The following is a 23,213-nucleotide window of genomic DNA, read 5'->3' on the forward strand; positions in this document are numbered from 1 at the left end:
TTTCCACCAAAACAAAGCCATCAGATTTTGTTTCCCCTGTCTTTGGTACTTGATAAAATGAAAGTGGAAAAAAGGAACTTGCCACAGTACCAAGTTTCAATGCCCAGCAAAGAATTCCCCAAATAATTTTAGCACACTACCCTAGGCTATTACTAAAATAAATCGGGCATATTGATATCCAGGGTGCGCATAGTTTACATTAGGGCACACTAGGTAAAATAGTACCAGGGTAAACGGGTAACCAAAGAGTATGTGTAACTTACAACACTCAAAATTGGATCTATTGTCGACAAAATCACTACCCCCATCAAGCGTTTGGTGTTTCTTGACATTTTTTCATCAATCCATCAGATTTGGTTTCCCCTGTTCTTGGTACTTTAAGAAATGAAAGAGGAAATAAGGAACTTTACACAGTAGAAAGTTCTGATTATAACAAGTAATTGCTGGCTAAACCGGACAGGTGAGGAATGATCCATTAATAAAATAATGAGAGTTTGAAATAAACACGCGATACGTAAACTAGATCAATCTACAATGAAATGATTACTGTAGAAGGTCATTCGGAAGCTGAAATAAATAGGACAAATGACACTCAGTGTACGCGTGACTCATAGTTATTCTATGTTTAGTACTTTTTCCCCAAAAACACCTCTACATTGACAATGCAAGAAAAATTAGCATCTATTTCTAACAGTAGCCATAGTTTGAGAATGCTATTTATTTAAATTTAGTTTCAGGTAACTTAATATTTTAACCAAATTTCTGTTGCAAGGTATGGTGCCTTACATTTGCAACTTAGCAACATATTTTAGCAAATAAAAGTAACACTATCCCTCGAGGCGGCCAATTTTTTTTTGTTTTCTTTTAAACCTCGCATAATTTTAATGTTCTGTTAATTTTCGCCTTCTTTTGTGAGAAAACCAGCAAAAAGTTTGGTGACAGTGAGGGTCATACCGTAGATAAAAAAGAAATATAAACCAACAAAAAAAATAAATAAAACAATAAAAACGAAAAAATAGAAACTGTCAGAATTCAACGTCAGTCTGTAGTCAAGATAAGTTTTTAAAAAATGAATTTTATTAATTGAAGAATGGAAAGAAAATACACTAGCTAACAAGAATCTGACAAAAGGATTTTATCAGGATCTGTTACAAAAGGATTTTTTTTTCAGAAAGGGGAGGGGGTACAAAAATTATTTTAAAAACGCATCAAAATTTGTTTATATTCATCTTTGTACGTTTCTACGAATCGGAAAAAAAATTTCGCGCGGGGGAGAGGGTGAAATCCCCTAACTCCCCTTCTCCCAGGATAAAAATAAAATAGCTACCCTGCATGTACTAGTATTTCCTTGAATGAATATATTCCATTTTTTTATATTTTTTTCAGCAGAGCCTTTTTTAGTTTCATTCACTTTTCAGCTGTTGTATCATATTTACGTTTAATATAAATGAACTGAATAATAAACAAAAATTTTCGAAATTTAATTTTTTTTAAAGAAAAACACTTCAACTTGGTTTTCAGTTTTTCCTATATTTTGTAAATGAAAGTGGAAAACCCATCTTAAGGAGTGGAGTCTTTCAAATGAGCCCTGATTGACAGATAATGTTCCCTACTCAATTCTTTCTTCTTAATTTTAATTAAGTTTAATTAATTAATTTTAATTAAGTCGTGTTTCCAAACAACCTAGCGCCTAAGTAAACATTAAAGACAAAATTCAACGATAAGCGGTATTAAAGATAAGTCATAATAGGTACCCCTCAGTATATCATTATGTGGGATATCGCAACTAACGGGGGGAGGGGCTGATTTCAATTTTCACACAGTTTGTTCAGAAGCATACCCGGTACTTGTATTATATACACCCTATCCAATATTCTTCTAATATGTTTCTCTGACGCTCAATCCTAATGAAACATACCCACGTAAGATAAAAATATAATACTTTAGAAACAAATTTGGGCTATATATTTTCAAAGTAGGGGGAGGGGGGATGAAGTATAGCAGGTTTGCATGCCTAATGTGTTAGGTACAATTATTCTTCATATTATGAAGTAAGAATTGTTTTCTTACTTCAAACTGTCCAAATACTTTATTTCCTCCCCCCTATTGTGTAAACATATAGTCCAAATTATATTTTTCCTCTATTCTGTCCCTTCTCTTTGTCTTATCTTACGGTAAGCTGAAAGAAACTAACGAAAACAATCGGTTCTACAATGCGTCAATGAACGAGCAACTTAGCGGTAGGGGATTTGCCAAGTACCACAAACCCTTGCAACAACTATTACTGAGAATCTAAGTATTGAGTTCACATTTCGTATTTGGGAAGTTCTTAACAAGAATTAAATAAAAAACAAGTTTTTTTTTTCATGAAAGTAAGGAGCGACATTAAAACTTAAAACGAACAGAAGTTCCTTCGTATATGAGAGGGGCTGCTTCCTCATCAACGCCCCGCTCTTTACGCTAAAGTTTGACTCTTTCTCTCAACTCTTCTTTTTATAACAGTAAAAACATTAGCATAAAGAGCGGGGCGTTGATGAGGAAGCAGCCCCTTTCATATACGAAGTAATTTCTGTTCGTTTTAAGTTTCAACGTCGCTCCTTGCTTTCAGTTAAAAAAAACTGGTTTTTTTATTTAATTTCTGAACGTTTTTGAATCAATGCACATTTTTTTGGGGGGTCTCCGCAGAGGAATAAATAAACGAAATTTGTATATATATTTTTTTTTGGCTAAATGGCTTTCTCAGAATTTTTATCGAATGATTTTGAGAAAAAAAGAGCGGGGGAGGAAACCTAGTTGCCCTCCAATTTTTTGGTTAATTAAAAAGGCAACTAGAACTTTTAATTTTTACGAATCTTTTTATTAGTAAAAGATATACGTAACTTATAAATTAGCTTACGTAAAGAACTTTTGTATTCTCATGTTTTTATTACATATATGAGGGGGTTCGCCCCCTCCTCAGTACCTCGCTCTTTACACTAAAGCTTAAATTTTGTCCCAATTCATTAAGAATGACCCCTGAATCACAAAAACCGTAGAATAGATGCTTGAAATTACTAAAAATACTTTAGCGTAAAGAGCGAGGTATTATGAGGAGGTTAGCCCCTCATATGGGTAATAATTTCTGTTCCTTTTAAGTTTTAATGCTGGTCCTTACTTCCAGCTGAAAAAAACTTATTCATATTTATTTTTTCACTGTTTTTTTTTTTTTTTAAATAATGCTAGTAAATCCTGCGCTCCCTTCATGGAAATTTTCTTCCCCCATGACAAATTCCTCGATGTAAAGTTCCCTCAGCATATCCCCCTCTTCTCAACCCCTCCCCCAACCAAAAAATCCTCCTGAAAATGCCTGTACACTTTCCAATAACCATTACTATATGTAAGCCCTGGTCAAAGTTTGTAACTTTTACCCCCTCCCAAGAAGACTGTGGGGGAGTAAGTCGTCCCCAAAGACACAGTTATAAGGTTTTTAGACTACGCTGAATAAAATGTCTATCTCAGAATTTTGATCCGTTGACTTTGGGAAAATAATTAACGTGGGAGGGGGCCTAGGTGCCCTCCAATTTTTTGGTCACTTAAAAAGGGCACTAGAACTTTTCATTTCCGTTAGAATGAGCCCTCTCGTAACATTCTAGGACAACTGGGTCGATACGATTACCCCTGGGGAAAAAAACAAACAAATAAACACGCACCTGTGATCTGCCTTCTGGCAAAAAATACAAAATTCCACATTTTTGTAGATAGGAGCTTGAAACTTCTACAGTAGGGTTCTCTCATACACTGAATCTGATGGTGTAATTTTCGTTAAAATTCTATGACTTTTAGGAGTGTTACCTCCTATTTTCTCAGGCTCTTAACTTTTGATGGGTAGGACTCAACTTGATGAAACTTAAATATTTAAAATCAGCATTAAAATGCGATTCTTTTGATGTAGCTATTGGTATCAAAGTTCCATTTTTTAGAGTTTTGGTTACTATTGCGCCGGGTCACTCCTTACTACAGTTTGTTACCACGAACTGTTTGATACTTGCCTTGAATTTCCGTTCAGTGGTCATAGCTTTGTTCATTGTGTTCTCTGAGTAGTCCAAGCCATCTCTCCAGTGGTGCAGTAAATACAGAAACCGGAGCTGCCTAGCACTATGCTTCTGTAAGGCCTCGCCGATGGTTATGAAGTTCTTCAGTGATTTTGACATTTTACAGCCAGCAATCGTCAAATGACCAGTGTGGAGAAAATAACGAACCCAATTGTCGTTACCAAAACAAGCCTATAAAAAAGAAGAAAAAAACTCAGAAGCAGAGGCGGTTTTAGGGCGGGAGTTGCCCTGGGCAAAGAAATTGTAGGGACGCAAAATTTCAAATAAACAATTGAACGGTTGTGATCTTTTTGGGACTTTGAAATTTACTTAAAGTAAAACTAAATAGAGGGTGCAGTTAATAAATCTAAATCAATAAAAAAAATCAAATAACAATAATTAAATTAGAATAAATAACAATAATTCAAATAATTAATTGAAAAATACTTAAAAAATAACTTATTAGTTAATTAATAAACTGAAAATAACTTTGTTCATAAATAATTTTTTTATTTGGCCTAAAAATGTTGATGGAGCCCCCCGGGGGGAGGGTAATTCATTTTTTTTGCCCAGGCGCAAGAGAGGCCAAAGCCACCCCTGCTCAACAGGCTCTTCAATTGCTGTTATTCTGAATACAGTATCGTAAATCGATAAAAAAGAAATTAAAAATGTAAAAGTGCAAAAAAACAAATGCATGCAAAATTCGAAGTACATAATAAACGAAAAAAAAGACAAAATTCAACCGAGCAAAAAGTGGATATTGAACGTGTTTTGGCTATTCTTCATACCAGGACAAAAGAGGTGACCAGAGTTGATATTTTCACCCAAATCAAATGTATTTGAAAACTCTCCTTTCTCAAAAAATACTTGATACGTATCCTCAGGATTTTTTCTGTTAGAATACCAATATAAAAACAAAGTACTTATTCATTCATTTATGAATAAAATGAGATAAAACTGTACCAAATTAAACTTGAAAGGTTAAAACCAAGCGAGCATTTCTCATTATACAAACAGCAGGTTTCATAATATGGTCAGGAACTAATTTACTCTGTTGTATCACGGCTGGAGAATCGAGTTGAAACTTCCAGGATATTTCTAGGGGGGGGGACATGGAATTTTATGTTGTTGGAAGATGTGAAAATCTTTTTTCAGGTACTCACAAAACCAAGAGCTACGTTTTTTTATCATGCCTGTCATTCGACAAGCTCTGCTGCGAGCAGAAGTTTGTGGCTATTACAAGTTGTGCTTTGACTTTTCCCTCAATGCATTTTTGGCGACTCATTTAAAGCGTTTTTCAATTTCTTGTCTAATGATAAAACCGTTTGACTCCTGGTCAAAAATTTTTTGCAGTGAACAAATATGGTCAATATACTTCTCAATATTTATAAGCCATAGATAGCATCGATCGTATTTAACGAGATGACAAAAAAGGGAAGAAACAAAAAGACACAACAACAACGAGGGTAATTCTCAATCAGTGAAAAAGAAAAATGAAAGAGTCGATACCTTTGCCAGAACCTCTGCTAAGCCGTCTTCAATGCTTAAAAACAATAATAATAGCAAAAAAAAGAACCCATAACCTTACGAACCCCGCAAAGGAAAATTTAAATAAAATGAATAGCCACTTTATTAGACGAAGGAAAGAGGTGATCGAATCACAAGCATAAAATCATAAAAGAAACGATCGTTCAAAGGTGAGACAGAATGCTAAGTCTGTAAAATGCTAAAAAAAACGATTCTCTCCTTCAACCACCACCCAAAATTACATGGTATTATTATTCAACACCAGCATAACCATGGAAACAACAGCCAACACAAAACGAACCCCCAAAAGGTATGTCTGGTACCACAGCATGTATACTGCTTCATTTCGGATGGAACAAACTAATCGACCATTTATTGTGATGAAAAAAATAATCATGTATTGAATATGTCTTTGTTAGGTTATCATAAACAAGGTTTTTTACAATATCGAAAACACTAACGGCAATGATGATTATTTTGATCTACTTTAGCCCTTCATGCTTCTAAAAATCCATATAATTTAGTTTATTTTGGTTTTTAAAGGGAAAAACAGTGTCCAAAATAAATTTTTGTCACAATTTTTAAGAGACCAATAAAAAAAAAGAAGCACATAGAAAGACCTTGCCTTTATAAAAAGATGTTTTTCTAACATTATTGTTTAAATTTCCCTAATAAAAAAATTCAATACACGTAGAGACAGGCTGCCTCTTAAGAAATGAAAAAATTTGTGTCCAATCTAATTTTCGAATGGTCATATGGCTTGAACTCTAGCAAAATTCTAAGAATCAATAGATTGATTTAAAAGGAAAATCAGAGGCTTAATGCCGGTCGGGATTTAAAATAAACCTCTGAGACTTGAGGTCCTTCTAAATATCAAAATTCATTAAGACCTGATTACCCACTCGTAAGTTAAAAATACCTCTTCTATTCTATTTTTTCTCTCCCTTCAGCCTCTCAGATGGTCGAATCGGGGAAACCAACTTTATCAAGTCAATTTGTGCAGGCCCCGGACAAGCCAACCCATTTTCCGTATCCTAGCACGTCCAGAAGCACCGACCTTACCAAAGCACTGGCCCCCCTAACTCCCCCAAAGAGAGTGGATCCAATTCGGTTACGTCAATCACGTATCTATGACATTTTCTTATTCTATCCCACAAGTTTCATCCCGATCTCTCCACTTTAAGCGTTTTACAAGATTTCCGGTTTCCCCCTCCTACTTCCCCCAATCCCACCCCCCCAACTCCCCCCAAGAGAGCAGATTCAGTCCAGTTATGTCAATCATGTATCAAGGACTTGCGCTTACTCTTCCCACCAAGTTTCATTCCGATCTCTCCACTCTAAGCGTTTTCCAAGATTTCTCATTTCCCCTTCCAACTCCCACAATATCACCGGGTACGGTCGGGATTTAAAATAAGAGCTCTGAGACACGAGGTCCTTCTAAATATGAAATTTCATCAAGATCTGATCACTCATTCGTAAGTTAAGAATACCTCATTCTTTAAATTTTTCCTCTTCCTCCAGCCCCCCCCCCCGATCGTCGAATCGGGAAAACGACTGTTATCAAGCCAATTTGTGCAGGACCCTGACACGCCTACCAATTTTCATGGTCCTAGCACGTCCAGAAGCACCAAACTCACCAAAGCACTGGAAATCCCCCAACTCCCCCGAAGAGAGCGGATCCGTTCCAATTATGTCAATCACGTATCTGGAACTTGTGCTTATTCTTCCCATCAAGTTTCATACCGATCTCTTCACTCTAAGCGTTTTCCAAGATATCTAGTTTCCAAGATTTCTGTTTCCCCTCTCCAGCTCCCTATGTCCCCAGATCCGATTCAAATTGAAAATAGAGTATCTGAGACATAAGAACTTTCTATATATCAAGTTTCACTAAGATCCAATCACACATTCGTAAGATAAACATACCTCAGTTTTCAGTTTCCGGTTTACCCCACCAACTACCCCCAATGTCACCAGATATGGTCGGGATTTAAAATAAAGCTCTGAAGCACAAGATCCTTCAAAATATTAAATTTCATTAAGATATGATTACCCGTTCGTAAGTTACAAATACTTCATTTTTTCTAATTTTTCCAAATACCCCCCCCCCAACTCCCCCAGAAAGAGCGGATCCGGTCCAGTTATGTTAGTCACGTGTCTTGGACTTGTGCTTATTCTTCCCACCAAGTTTCATCCCGTCTCTCCACTTCTTCAGCGACCACAAGTGATGACGAAAATATAATACTTTAGTAACAAAATTATGGAAATTACAACACAGAATGATGGAAAGTAGGCCGCCGAGAATGCATTACATTAAATACCTAACCCAACCACCTCTACATATTAAACGTTTAAATAAAATATACCTGCATAGTACTTTAACTAACTGAGACTAAGCTAATTATCTCCGAATACAGACAGAGAAATCCATTTTACTTTGATCAAGAACAACAGTGTGTTCAGTAAAACTTATAAATACCGAAAAGGCTATAAGGTAACGAAAATGTCGCGTTTCACAGAGAAGTTTTCCAGGACGTAAGCACAAACTAAGTGATAGTTTGCGCAGGGGAACGAGCTTCATTGCCTAATTATGAAAAGAGGAGGGACAAAGACCTTAAAATCAGGTCAAATAAACGTCCAAACGTTCCGTTTTCGACGGAACACCTTAAATTAGGTATGCTTTTCTCAGATCACAATGCCTTTCTATGACGAACAAATAAACGTTCAAATGGGAATAGATCCATTTATTTAGACAGGATAAATCCAATTGGCCCTCAGGCAATATGAGGAGTGAGAGAAACTTTGAATATACGCGTGTGGATCACAAATACAGTGATGACGGTCGCTGCATATGTGATCAAAATATCTAGACTATTGCATCTGTTCTCCCTACATAAATAAATGGATTTATCCCCATTTGAACGTTTATTTGTTGGTCAACGACATTATGGTCTGAGGAAAGGCATTATGGTCTGAGGAAAGCATACCTAATTTAAGGTGTTCTGTCGAAAACCCAGGTCGGTATCACGAGTTCCAAAACACGAAATCAATGTCCTTACAATTTGGCCATTCCTAACTTTTGATCCACATGTGTATATTCAAAGTTTCTCTCACTCCTCATATAGCCCGAGGGCCAAGAATTGGAATGAAGACAGCAGTAGCGGCTCTCTTTACTGGCGATTCAGGTGAAAAGAAACATACCTAATCCTTACGGGGATCAACCTATCCCTTAACTCTATTGCAGCTTCTGAAAGCCGCCAAGTACTATTGCATGGAGTTGAATCTTGACTTTTGTAAAACCCTGAAATTGTACAGAAATATCTACTGTCAGGAGGACATAGAAGCTATAGGAAGATAATATCACTTTTAATAACAAGTAATTTAAAAGGTTCTTTCTTTTATGTTTGGTAATTTGACATTTTTTTAAATTGAAAGTCGTATATTAACAGTTCATTTAGAAAAATCGATAAAAAAAAATCGAAAAGAGGAAAAGAAGATACAATGTAAAGAATTAATAAAAAATAATCATTTGAAGCTGAAAATAGTTAAATATTGACTCCAAATACTACATCACGGAAGAAAGACAGATATATGAGCTAAATCAATTGCTCAAAATATTTCTTAAAAAGACAGACTAACCTCTGATTGAGCCAACTCATTATCATGATGTGGAAACTGTAAATCTTCCCCACCAGCATGAATATCGATGGACTCCCCGAGGATGTCCGATGCCATAACGCTGCACTCAATATGCCATCCTGGCCGCCCCATTCCCCATGGAGATTCCCAAGAAGGTTCGCCTGGCTTACTTACTTTCCATAAAGCAAAATCGTTTGGTGAACGTTTCTCGCCTAGTCTTTCTTTGGATATGCTTAAGTCTCCTATAAAGGAGCACATAGTCAAGGCTGCACATTTAAAAAACAAAGCCTTAAAAGTTTAGACAAACGGGGTGAGGACTGAAAGTTATGCAAGTTCCTTATTGTTACTTTGATACCTTAATTACTTTGATACCTTTTTTTTACTTTGTTACTTTGATATTAGTTTTGATACTTTGATGAAATTTTGATGTTGATAGAAATACTGATTTTGATGGGAATTTTGAAAAACTTTAAACTTTTTGCAATCAAAAATGAACAAAATTAATTAAAAATTAGTCTTTTAATTTTTCTAAACTGATTAAAATTAACTAAAAACGAACAGAAACTAATTTTGAAAAAAAAAAACTGACGGGAATTTACATGAAAAAGTGTAACAGCGTGCTCAAACCACTAAGATTCCTTACAATTGTCCAACGAATTTCCCGATCCGTTGGAAAATTTTGGACCATCTGATCTGGATTTCTGAATCATTCTAAAATTATGATTTATATACATACTTTTAGCCTATATACTTTTATAAATATATTTTTCACTAAGCTTCATAAGTATAGTTTTCGCTATATATAATTTTTACTACGTTTTGTAAGTATTTAGATAAAAAAAAGAGAGTACCGTTTGTTATCTTGAGAATCTCGAATCACTATGTGACTTAAGGGTACTCTACAGTACCCTGGTTTATTTTTTCTAATCTAGTTTATTGTTCTAATCTTGTAAATTTAGTTTATTTTTTTAACTAATACATAGAAAAATGCAAGTTCTGAGAAAAAACGTAATATCATTGATCCACAAAACTAGACTCTATTACTCTTTATTACTATATATTATATATTATTTTATATTATGTTATAGTATGTACATTATAATAATTCTATATTATTGTATATATATATATATATATATATATATATATATATATATATATATATATATATATATATATATATATATATATATATTGTGTATTGTTGTATAAATTGAATTTATAAGTATCCTTAAGGTCTAGTTAAACAGACAAATAGATTGAACAATCGAAACACACAAAAAATCGAGAATAATTCCAAAGTTGGAGTTTTTTTCAATTTTTGAAGTCTGGATAAAAGATTCTACAACTTTCCGTGCTTTTAAAGGAGAGGTTTTCTAATCCTAAATTTCCACTAGAAAAAAGAAGAAAAGAGCACACAGAAGGAAAGAAGTTATTCGAAGAATGTTGATAAATTTAAAATTAATCTGCTTTAGTTTGGTATCCGCAAATGCCATTAAAATAAGCACAGAAAAATGGGTAATTCTCCAATAAACATCAGAAATTTATTAACTAAAGATGCTCATTTTGGCAGATTACTTGATCTACACCTGGGAAAATCCACTGACACCTCTCCCCCTCCTACGCCCTAAAATCTTTGGCTGTATCCACTTGTGAATATAGGCAAATTAGACGAGTCCTTTGCTTAGGTAGGCTTGTAGTCTTATGCTAATTTTTTTGAACATATTAATTCGATATGAACAGGTAACTAGAAATTTATCACATTCCACAATAGCTATGAAACGTGTGCTCTTTGAAACACTGACAAAAACAAGAGCCAAAAGCTCATATGGCACTTGTGACGACATCGGAACCTAAAATATAACAATTTTCATCATCCTAGCACGTCAAGAAGCACTGAACTCGGCAAAGCACTGGAAATCCTTCCAACTCATCCAAAAAGATCGAATCTGGTCCGGTTATATCAACCGCGTATCTAGAACTTCTGCTTATTCTCGAACTCGCCAAAGCACTAGAAATACGCCCAAATACTACAAAGAGATCGGATCTAGTCCGGTTATGTCAATCACGTATCTAGAACTTGTGCTTATTCTTCCCATCAAGTTTCATCCCGATTTCTCCACTCTAAGCGTTTTCCAAGATTTCCGTTTCCCCCTTCACTGCCCAATGTCCCTGAATCTAATCTGAATTGAAAATGGAGCAGCTGAGACATGAGATCTTTCTATATATCAAGTTTCATTAAGATCCGATTACCAATTCGTAAGCTAAACATACCTCAATTTTCACGATTTCCCCTCCTTTTGGCCCCCCCCCAAGATGGTCGAATCGGGGAAACGACTGTTATCAAGTCAATTTGTGCAGGTCTCTGACACACCTGCCAATTTTCATCGTCCTAGCACGTCCATAAGCACCAAACTTGCCAAAGCACTGGAAATCCCCCACCCCCCACTTCCCCAAAGAGAGCAGATCCTGGTCCAGTTAGGTCAATCACGTATCTAGGCCTTGTGCTTATTCTTCCCACCAAGTTTCATACCGATCTCTCCACTCTAAGCGTTTTCCCAGATTTCTGGTTTCCCCCTCCAACTCCCCCCAAAGTCAGTGGATCTGGTCGGGATTTAAAATAAGATTTCTGAGACACGAGGTCCTTCTAAATATCAAATTTCATCAAGATCCGATCACCCATTCGTAAGTTAAAAGACCTTTTTTTCTAATTTTTCAAATTAACTCCACTAACCCCCCGATGGTCGAATCGGGGAAACGACTATTTCTAATTTAATCCGGTCCGGTCCCTGATACGCCTGCCAACTTTCATCGTCCTAGCGTATCTGGAAGTGCCCGAACTAGCAAAACCAGGACAGACAGACAAACCAACAAACTGATAGAAATTGCAATTACTATATAGCACTTGGCCAACAGGCAAGTGCCATAAAAACTAGATCTTGTCCAAAAGAACTTCTCTAGGACAATTTCAGATGCTCATTTAGGTGACTAAATATTTAATAATAACCTCTATAAGAAACGGTGACTTGATTCCAATATCTAAGTCTATTATGAAAGAAAGTTTAAAATGGTTATGACAAGTTATGACAAGCAAAAGAAAAATACTTCAACAAATGAAACAAAGCAGTAATTTACAATAGGCTTAAAAACATAATTGAATCAAAAACACATCAAAATAAGATAACTAAAATCTAAAATAGTATTCGAACTCTAGAAAAAAAAGAGAAAAGGCAATGCTGATAGAATATTTTCAGACTTAAAGGAAAAATTATCTATCTTGGCTAATTTCAATTACTCTTTAATATGGAGTCTTGTAGCAATTTCAGAGTAAAACAGATTGGAAAAATAATCACGTATATACAATATGGAGTTTAAATCAATACTATTTATTTATTAATATATATATATATATATATATATATATATATATATATATATATATATATATATATATATATATATATATATATATACATATAATTTGAAAAAAAACTGTTTCAACCAATTTTGATACACAATGGAAAGTCCAGATTTAACCTCTTCCCTCCATTTAAATTGAGTTGAACCCACCTAAAGTGGGTTTCAAATACACCACCACCCCTGCACGGGTTTTAGCCGTGTAGGTCACCTACAGCTAATAATATTCCTTCTTTTTTTGGCCCAGTCACTATATTTCTTTGAATAGCTTTTTTTTCGAAGCGAATATATTACAGCTTACCTTCTCCTTCTTCTAAAGCTTTAGTATTTCCATACGCCTCTGGTCTTAACTTTGCATAAAAATGTCCATCACTTCCATCAAACTCATTAACGTCAAAATACACAGATCCGTTGGATTCATAACCATAACCTTGGTCAATGATTTTTTGGATAAAGTCAACTATAGGGGAGATATATTCAGATACCCTTGTCACAACATTAGGGGGCAGTACATTAAGAGACTCCATATCTCTGAAAAATGCATCTTCAAATTGTTTGGCAGTGCTTGCAAATATACTTTTATCACTTACAGTGGCACCTTCCATTGTGTCAAGCCAATTGGAAAGAACATCTCTAGCTAGCTTGAGGTAAACCTTTAAAAAAAATGAAGTTTCAATTTTGTCAAGTCTAAAATAAAAAAATAAAAATAAAAGAAAAACAGAACACACAAATAAAATAAACCAAAAAACATCAAATAAAAAAAGACACAAAGAGACAGGATTTCTCTACTTTTTCTGGTATTTTTTCTCTTTTTTTAGTTCTGGAGAGCTTTAACATTTCTGATCAAGATCAATTTTTTTTTGTGTTCATTTTTTCATCATGCTTTTACTTCTTTTCTTTAAGTTTAAAATATTTAGTTAGTTTTTATTTCTTTCGCTACTTTAGATGCAATATAGCCCCACAAAGAATGTAGTCTCTTCTTTGGTATATTTGACTAAATTCTTTTAGCATCAAGAAAACTGATGTTTAAACCAAGGCTAATCTTTCTAAACGTAAATGCTCCTCTTCATATACACCCAGTGTATAATAATTCGCTAAAGGATGCCCTTAAATTTTGAGCACGACCATAACTTTATTTTGTTCCGTCTTAAGTTCTTGGTAAACGTTGCATTTTGTTTCAGTGATTTAAAAGCGCATATGTGCAAACAATTAGCTAGCTTTCCTCATAGAAAAGGTAGTACATTCGTGGCAAATTATTTTGAATATAGAGAACATGAACACTCAGCGAAAATAATTTGCTAATTCTTACATTCCTTCACAATTGTATAACAGAAAAAAAACGATTTAATACAAAGATCGTGTTTATGTTGAAGGAAACAAAAGCCTTTTTACATATCTCATGGTTCTCTTACTATTTGAAATATTATACGAATAGTCCGAAGAAACCTGCTAGAAGCCGGAAGGAGTCTATTGTGGATTCCAGGTGCTGTTTTTTTTTAGAAGAAGAAGAACAGAAGCAAAGTCGTCAATTGTCAAATAGGTGAAATAGTACGTAATTCAACGAATATTGAATTGAAAATACTCCAACATACACAGAAAATCTCTCAAAGTAAAAAGATGGCCTAACAAGAGCTAAGAGCTCATATGGCACTTGTAACGAGGTCGGAAGAGCCGAGAGCTCATATGGTACGAGGTCGGAAGAGCCAAGAGCCAAGAGCTCATGCTTCCTTCTCAAACATGTTTCCTTCTTAAATCGTAAGTCAAAAATACCTAATTTTTATAATCTTTCAGAATTAACCCTCGCCCCCACTACCCCAAAGAGAGCGGATCCGCCCTTCCAACTCCCCCGAATGTCACAGGATCTGGTCGGAATTTGAAATTAGAACTTTATAGCACAAGATCCTTCTAAATATCAAATTTCATTAAGATCTGGTTACCCTTTCGTAAGTTACAAATACCTCAATTTTCAAAATTACCTCCCCCCTCCCAATTCCACCAAAGAGAGCAGATCCGGTCCAGTTATGTCAGTCACGTATCTTAGACAGGTTTCTATTCTTCCCATCCAGTTTCATCCTGATCTCACCGCTTTAAGTATTTTCTAAGATTTCCGGTCCCCCCAACTGCCCCCCCCCCAATTACGTTTGATCCGGTTGAGATTTAAAATAAGATATCGGAGTTACGAGGTCCTTCTAAATATGAAGTTTCATGAAGATCCGATCACTCCTTCGTAAGTTAAAAATACGTTATTTTTCTTATTTTTCAGAATTACCCCCTCCCCCCGCAATTGAGCGGATCCGTTCCAATTATGTAAATTACGTATGCAAGACTTTTGCTTATTTTTCCAACCAAGTTTCATCCCAATCCCTCCAATCTAAGCGTTTCCCATCATTTTAGGTCTCCCCACCCCAAACTTCCCCCAATGTCACCAGATCCGGTCAGGATTTAAAATAAGAGCTTTGAGCCGCGATATCCTTCTAAAAATCAAATTTCATGGAGATCCAATCACCCGTTCGTAAGTTAAAAATACCTCATTTTTTCTAATTTTTCAGAATTAACCCCCCGCCCCCCCCCCCCAACTACCCAAAAGAGAGCGGATCCGTTCCGTTTATGTCAATCATCTATCTAGGACTTGTGTTTATTTTTCCCACCATGTTTCATCCCGATCCCTCCACTCTAAGTGTTTTCCAAGTTTTAGGTTTCCCCCTCCCAACTCCCCGCCCCCATCACCAGATCCGGTCGGGATTTAAAATAAAAGCTCTAAGACACGATATCCTTCTAAACATCAAATTTCATTGAGATCCGATCACCCGTTCGTACGTTGAAAATACCTCATTTTTCTAATTTTTAAGACTTACTCCCCCCCCCCCAACTACCCCAAAGAGAGCAAACAAGTTCCGATTATGTCAATCATGTATCTGGGACTTGCGCTTATTTTTCCCATCAAGTTTCATCCCGATCCCTCTACTCTAAGTGTTTTCCAAGATTTTAGGTTTCCCCCCTCCAACTTCCCCCAATGTCATCAGACCCAGTCGGGATTTAAAATAAGAGCTCTGAGAAACAATATCATTCCAAACATCAAATTTCATTAAGATGCAATCACCCGCTCATAAGTTAAAAATACTTCATTTTTTCTATTTTTCCGAATTAACCGGCCCCTACTCCCCCCCCCAGATGGTCAAATCGGGAAAACGACTATTTCTAATTTAATCTGGTCCGGTCCCTGATACGCTTGCCAAATTTCATCGTCCTAGCTTACCTGGAAGTGCCTAAAGTAGCAAAACCGGGACTTTAGGTTTTCCCCCTCCAACTCCCCCCAATGTCATCAGATCCGGTCGGGATTTAAAATAAGAGCTCTAAGACACAATATCATTCCAAACATCAAATTTCATTAAGATCCAAATACCCGCTGATAAGTTAAAAATACTTCATTTTTTCTATTTTTTGCGAATTAACCGGGCCCCCACTCCCCCCCAGATGGTCAAATCGGGAAAACGACTATTTCTAATTTAATATGGTCCGGTCCCTGATACGCTTGCCAAATTTCATCGTCCTAGCTTACCTGGAAGTGCCTAAAGTAGCAAAACCGGGACCGACAGACAGACCGACAGACCGACAGAATTGGCGACTGCTATATGTCACTTGGTTAATACCAAGTGCCATAAAAAACGTTCAGAAATCTCTCAAACTAAAATGATGGCATAAAAAACGCTCAAGTTGATTATCAAAGAATTGCTAGTCTGAAAGCTTGTTTTTGATGTCAAAACTCAACGACTATATAGCCCTTAATTGTGAAAACTGAACCCTCTGCAGAGTCAGAGTATATTTAAGTTGAGGTGATTTTTTTTTTTTTTTTTTTTTTTTTTTTTGTAATAGCTTAAAATTTAGAAAGTGACACACTGTACCCTAAAGACCACCAAAAACTATTTTACTCCATAAAGAAGGAAATATTATTCTAACTAAGGCAAGCGTACCCAATCCATCAAAGTTCTGGAATAAAAAAAAGGTCTTTTTTAGCATATAGCTTTGAAATTCTATAAATAAGATTGGTTTTACTCAATTCACATGTACGTTTGAAAAAAATTTTGTTTTGTTGCACTTTTTGCAGTTTTTGATGATGTTTTTATTTTTGTCAGACAAATATGCGATTTTGATCGCAACCATAACAAAGTTTATTTTCATGTCAATTACCAGAATAACGGGTTTAATACGTTCACAATTACAAATACACTAAGAATATGGGAACAAAATGTGGTTAAATGTTCTGTCAGCACTATTGTGTAGCAGGGTAGCATTGTCCCGTGACGCCCAAGGACCTATGCCTGGATTGATCACGAACAGACACCTTTGAATTACCAGCAAATCTACTAATTTTCCATCGAAATTGATTTCAAAATACAAAGCATGTATGGGGCTAATACTTTAAACTTAAGAAGAAACACGACACTCCAAGTCTAAGTTTTAATGGGCTTAAATATTATCTGACATTGTGATCTGCCAAAGCCCGTAATAGTCCAACGTCCAACTACCGATGCGTGCTCAAAATACGGTTGGGGAGTCAACGTCGTTAAGGCAGCAAATAGGTGAATTAAATAGAACTATAGGGAATAATACAAATCATAGAAATCCAGAGTCATGAGGTGGGCAGGCCAAGAGCCTACATGTGCCTCTCTGACTTCAGCCTTTTCTGTAACTTCTGCTAGGTTCACTAAAAAAAAATATTCCCGCAACCCTTTATATTCATTATCTATACCCCTTATATTAAAAAAAAATGATTCGTAGTGAGGCATCATTACAAGCAAAGCTTCTTGGGCCTAGTAACTGCTTTACCTTTGTAATAGTTTTTCTTTTAGAATAAATAAATTGATTGATTGATTGATTGAGGTCGAGGAGAATTAAATAGCCAATTTTTGGGGCAAACACAATCAATTTTACTTGTGCGAACACAATCAATCTTACTTGCGCGAGGAGGGTGGGGGTCTCTATAATAGTTGCTATAACAGACAAAAAACTGAATTATATAAAAACTGCCAGAAATATTGGAAAAATTTACGTAAACCCCGATAAGGAAAGAGGCCTTCCCCCTTGTGTACACGCCTCTAAAACCACTACATATTCTTATGGTCATTAGTCACTGCTCCTGGTATTTCTAAAGCAGCCAATAAATCTGCAGTAAGTAGCTTATGAATGTAGAGCCATAAATCTTCAAAGACCAAGAAAACTAACCTCTTTGTTCTCTTTGGTTGCACTGTCAGCTGTTTTAAAATCTTCATATGCCCTAGTTACTATCTCCAGTTGCTTTTGAAACAGACCTGTTTTATCTGGATCTGTTTGTTTAGCCATTGCTTCCTTATGGTGCTGAAAAATAAGGTATTTAATGTGTACTAACGATTTAAAGATAAATACAAGAGCTGAAAAAGAAGCCAATCACCATAATAACTGGCTTATTATAAATCTTTGATAAAACAATTTTTCTTTGGTCAGTACAAACATATGTCATTAATGACATTAAATGTCATTCTATACCCGTCAGACTACAGAAGATAATCTTTATTGAAGAGTAGGACGAAGCAGAAGGTCTAAATGAAAGACACTCATTTCTAAGAGACTGAACACACAAAACAGTCATTTGTTGAAAGATAGATTTTAATTTTGATACATGTAGTTCCTTTGAATCTCTCATAGTTGTGAGATAGGTTTTTAATTTTTTCTTGAAGTAAAATATTTTTTTCCTATTCCTCCAAGAAGTCACGATATGAAGAAAAGAAATACTTTTGAACCGCTATTATTAGTTTCAGTACAAAATATTTTTAAAAAAACATAACCTTTTTTCTAAGTCCGAGCAGTTTTTTACTTAGCATTTATTTTTGTAAAGCCTTAGCACTGTGAAGGGTGGCATATTTGACTGTCTATGTGAATCTTTCTTGGGGCCTCATTTCATGTCAAATATTATTAACAGTCAAATGTTCTCTGTAACCACCTTCAAAATAGGAGTCTACAAAACAAATTTCCCAGTTTCCCTAGGTTATCATATGGTTTTGGTCACAAAAACTCCCAAAATATACCTTTTTTCACGAAATCTGGCATAAATAATTAGTAAGCAAATCAAAAGATTTTCTACAAAATAATCGAATAGTAAAACCAAAGGCAACAAAGTAAATAAATCAAATTAGAGAAGATTACTGGGTAAGGCCTTCCCTTGGTTGTTGCAAAAATATTACTAATAAAAAGAGAGCAACATAAAGCCGCAAGCTAATATACTATCACATAAGGTTGAATTACATCCCTTCTATGAAATGCTCAAGGAGGATTCCTTGCTATCAATTTTGGAAAAAAAAAAAAACAAACAAAAAAACAAATCCTTCTTAAAACAAAGAATATCACCTGGTTAGTACCAGCAATTCCAATATTAGTCGGTAGACAGATCTCAGCGTGTAAAAGCGGAGACCACTGTGTCGTCAAAGCTCCATGAGAGTGGTGGCACTCCACAGGGACACCAATTTAATTCATTCATAAATGGTTGCGCAACGACTATTAGTAACTTTATTTTGAGTGGCTTAAACTTACTGGTGATATGAAAACGAATCGTATTGACAAGGTCGTATTCAAGGGAATGGTTAGTGGTTTACGATTTTTTGGCAAGCTATCATCCTTCATCTGTAAAACTTGTCCTAGTAAAGACCCAAAAAGAGGAAAATTTATGGCACTTGGTTGCATCTTTCCCTAACACTGATTTCAGCAGCTATCCAAGTAAACAAAAAGGGCCAAAAAGATGGTAATTTATGATATCTGTTGGTGACACTGACTGATTTGGACAATTGCTGCTAATCTAGCTTATAAGTACTATTTTTGACACTTTTTAAAATTATTAAGTGTCAAATAACACAACATCAAGTCCTGAAACCTCTTAATCAGAAAATATAACAATGGATTCCCATGTATTTCTTTTTCTTATCCTGGGTGAACATATGACTTTGCTTTAGTATTGTTGGTTAAGCACCATATATTTACTTGGACTTCCTTCTGTTTTACACTAATCTTTATCAACGACACATAAATCCCCTTAGAGCAAAGTCTAAACCCATTGCCTGAAAGCAAAACTATGGTAGCTATAAGACTGAAGGATGGAAGGCTGAAAATAGTCCATTTTCACTGACACTTTCGTATTCCCGATTTCCAATTCGTGTTTCCTAAGCCTTAATTTTATGAAATGCTATATTCCTAGAATTTACATACGTACATTTACAAAACTCATCATACTTGGCTTTTCACTTCCTTTTTCAAAGCTAAGACAGTCATTAACAACCATAATAATAAAGCTAACCTGTATAGCTTCTTTGCAATCCTTCAACAACTTGTCAACGGGATGATCTGCTTGGGTGTATAGTTTGAACAGATGTGTTTGCCTAGCTTTCTTAATAATCTTATCATCTACATCTGTGACGTTCATTACGTATTGTATATCGTATTGAAAATAGTCTGCCAGGACACGCCTGATTATATCAAATGACACATAGCATCTATAATAGAAAAGATTTACAGCATCTATCAGTCTATATTGTGGAATTCAGTTTAGGTTTTTTTTTTACCACCTTTTCACTCGTTCTTAATTATTATTACTGTCTATTGAAAACCAATCTTCATACAAAACGAAAGTGACAGAGCACTACAAAAAAAAGAATAAAAGAGGCACTATACAACTATGACAACGTGACTAGTGTAGAAGGCGTTGGTTCCAAGCCTCTTTTGAAATCTTTTGGTTGTGTTTCTCTACAAGTTCGGCAAAAGCTATAGTAGGATCTGCTATATGAAAACTACTGATGAGTTTTGAATTGCATGTCCAAAATGGATATTTAAGTAGGTATTTTGCAAAACAGAAGAAAGTGAAACGAATTTTCAATTTATCAGCATTTGTAACAATCTTCTTGAAAGAAGTAATGTAGAGGATATTTGGGAGAGCATGGTATACTATAGCGTTGCCAGATAACAGCGATTGAAACGACGCTTAACAGAGATTATTGAATTATATGAAGCTGATATACAGCGTTTGATGTGTCCTGTTAGAAGATGACAACTATAAGAAATTGTATTTCCAATGGGAATACCCAAGATGAATGATGTGGTCAGACAGATGGATCTTTGAATTTCCAAGTAAAATTTCATCATGAAGAGGGTCTTCCCAGTTAAAACACAGCGTTGGACTTTCCAACGCTGAATACAAGACCAGGTTTTAAGCATTTGATGTTTTTGAGAAGTTTCAGAAATGTTTTCCAAAGTTTGGCTGAGTGTAAAAATGTCATCAGCATAAATGACTAAGCAGATAACAAGTACAGAGAGAATACAAGACATGTGATGCTGGTGTTGATCTTTGAGGACATAATTACTGAAATAGCAAGGTGAGGCAATGGCACCTTACCTGTTTTTTTTTTTTTTTTTTTTTTGTTTTTTTTTTTGCAATTTTAAGCAACAGGCCTAAACTGCTAACGTCCTCGGTAATTTTTTTCGGTAACTTTTACCAGGCCTCGGTAAAAAAAACTATTACCTCTTTAAAACAACAGTTATCATCTTATGAACTAACATCTTAAAAATACAGCTTTATGAAAGCTCAAAACCTTCCTGTCCCAAATAAAATGCAGCTGAACATCATCTTAGGGTATATGCTGACTCTGAAACATGTAATTTTGTGACAAGCCTGCAGTAATAACTTCCACCAAAAGGCAAATACACTTATACCATTGGATTCATTAGTCTAACATCAATCCATTCACAGAGCCAGATTGACGACGTAGCCTAATTTTTTTTTTTTTTTTTTTTTTTTTACTGAAGAATGACCTAAACTTGCCTAAAAATTAGGAAAACTGTCCTCTATTCAATAACTGTCAACAGATATTCAAAGTATCCTCAATCTTAAAAAATAAGTAGAAACAGTTTAAATATATAACTTGGTAGATGGATTGAACTCAATCTCAGCTATGGAATGATAAAAAAAAAATAGTCGTTTTCTGTTGATATATTAAAACTGCAGCAGAGAGCAGAAAAATAAGACACCAAAAATTGCAAAGGGAGCATAAACCTAACAGTCATACACATAGACAAAAAAAATGATTATAGACATCTATTTTCCCAAAATACTGTGGTCTATTGAGAGGATTCTTGACAATAAAACCCAGAAAAAAAATTTCATTACTTCTGTAGAAGTAATCAACTTTGTAGAATTTTTAGTTTAAAATTTTGATGTTACTTGGAAATTAAATTACTATTATTGTATTGTTTGCTGTGGGTATATATATTCTTTTAAGAGCTCACACTCATGGTAAGTTCATGAGTATACTTCTGGGACAAAAAAACACTGGCAAAATGGATTATCTCACGAGATGTCTAATCTGAAATGATAACGACGAACATTATAATAATGATAATAAGACAATTCAAGTTCATTTATTTACTATTCACATATACATGTATATATATGACATAGGCCCATGGGGAGACAAGCTCAAAAATTTAGACCTAGATAGATATAATATATCTATATTATTTGTATTGTTTTGTCTATATTATATTTATTGTATTGTGGGCTCTGAAAAGTATGTATATACATATATATTCCTTTGGGAGCTCACACTCATGGCAAATTCATGAGTATACTTCTGGGACAAAAGAAAAAACATTGGCAAAAATAAAGAAAAAAGTAAAACTGAATGGCCACAATTTCATACAAAGATAATAACCAAAATTCACAAACATGAGTAGTTCACTTCTCTTTTAAGTAAATATTAAAATAATGAATAGACAAGAAAAACTGGAATGATCTGTAAACAACAGGCCTAAGCTGCTAACGTCCACGGTAAACTTTTTTTAATAATTTTTTTTTCAACATCAAGCTAATTATTAATCTAATCAATGAGAGACTACATCCTCTTTAAAGCAACAGCTATTATCTTATAAACTAACATCTTAAAAATACTGCTTTATGAAAGCTTAAAACCCTCCCATCCCAAATAAAATACAGTTGAACATCATCTTGGGTATATGTAGACTCTGAAACAAGTAATTTTGCAACAAGCCTGCAGCAGTAACTTCCACCAAAAGGCAAATACACTTATACCATTGGATTCACTAGTCTAACATTGATCCATTCGAAGAGCCAGAATGACGATATTACTTAAAAATTTTTACTGAAGAATGACCTAAATTTGCTTAAAAATTAGGATAACTGTCCTCTATTCAATAACTGTCAACAAATATTTAAAACAGTCTCCATCTTAAAAACTACGTAGAACCAGTTTAAAAACATAGTTTGGTAGATGAATAGAACCCAATCTCAGCAATGTAATGATAGAAAAAAAATTGTCGTTTTCTGGTGATATATTAAAACTATAGCAGAGAGCAGAAAAATAAGACACCAAAAATTGCAAAGAGAGCATAAACCCTAACAGTCATACACATAGACACAAAAAAAATGATTATAGACATCTTGTCTTCCAAGATACTGCGGTATATATATAAACAAAAGCAGCAATTGGCATTTTCCTACACTGTTCATTTAGAGAAACAGTCAAATAC

At 34.9% G+C, this 23,213-nt stretch overlaps 2 protein-coding genes across 2 annotated transcripts in view; one reads left to right on the plus strand and one right to left on the minus strand.

The window, feature by feature from the left end:
- LOC136036073 (cysteine--tRNA ligase, cytoplasmic-like) overlaps positions 1 to 23,213 on the plus strand; it is a gene marked incomplete in the record, with an annotated part of 157,894 nt that overhangs the window by 85,809 nt on the left and 48,872 nt on the right.
- LOC136036532 (cysteine--tRNA ligase, cytoplasmic-like) overlaps positions 1 to 23,213 on the minus strand; it is a 48,517-nt gene that overhangs the window by 17,203 nt on the left and 8,101 nt on the right. Inside the window, exons 2-6 of the mRNA XM_065718836.1 lie at positions 19,972 to 20,167; positions 17,874 to 18,005; positions 12,952 to 13,303; positions 9,234 to 9,475; positions 4,025 to 4,262 (exon numbers count right to left, since the gene is read on the minus strand). Coding sequence (XP_065574908.1) covers positions 4,025 to 4,262; positions 9,234 to 9,475; positions 12,952 to 13,303; positions 17,874 to 18,005; positions 19,972 to 20,167 — 1,160 coding nt within the window. The remainder of the gene's footprint in view (positions 1 to 4,024; positions 4,263 to 9,233; positions 9,476 to 12,951; positions 13,304 to 17,873; positions 18,006 to 19,971; positions 20,168 to 23,213) is intronic.

This window comes from Artemia franciscana, chromosome 15 (genome assembly GCF_032884065.1).
Source record: "Artemia franciscana chromosome 15, ASM3288406v1, whole genome shotgun sequence".
Classification (NCBI taxonomy): domain Eukaryota; kingdom Metazoa; phylum Arthropoda; class Branchiopoda; order Anostraca; family Artemiidae; genus Artemia; species Artemia franciscana.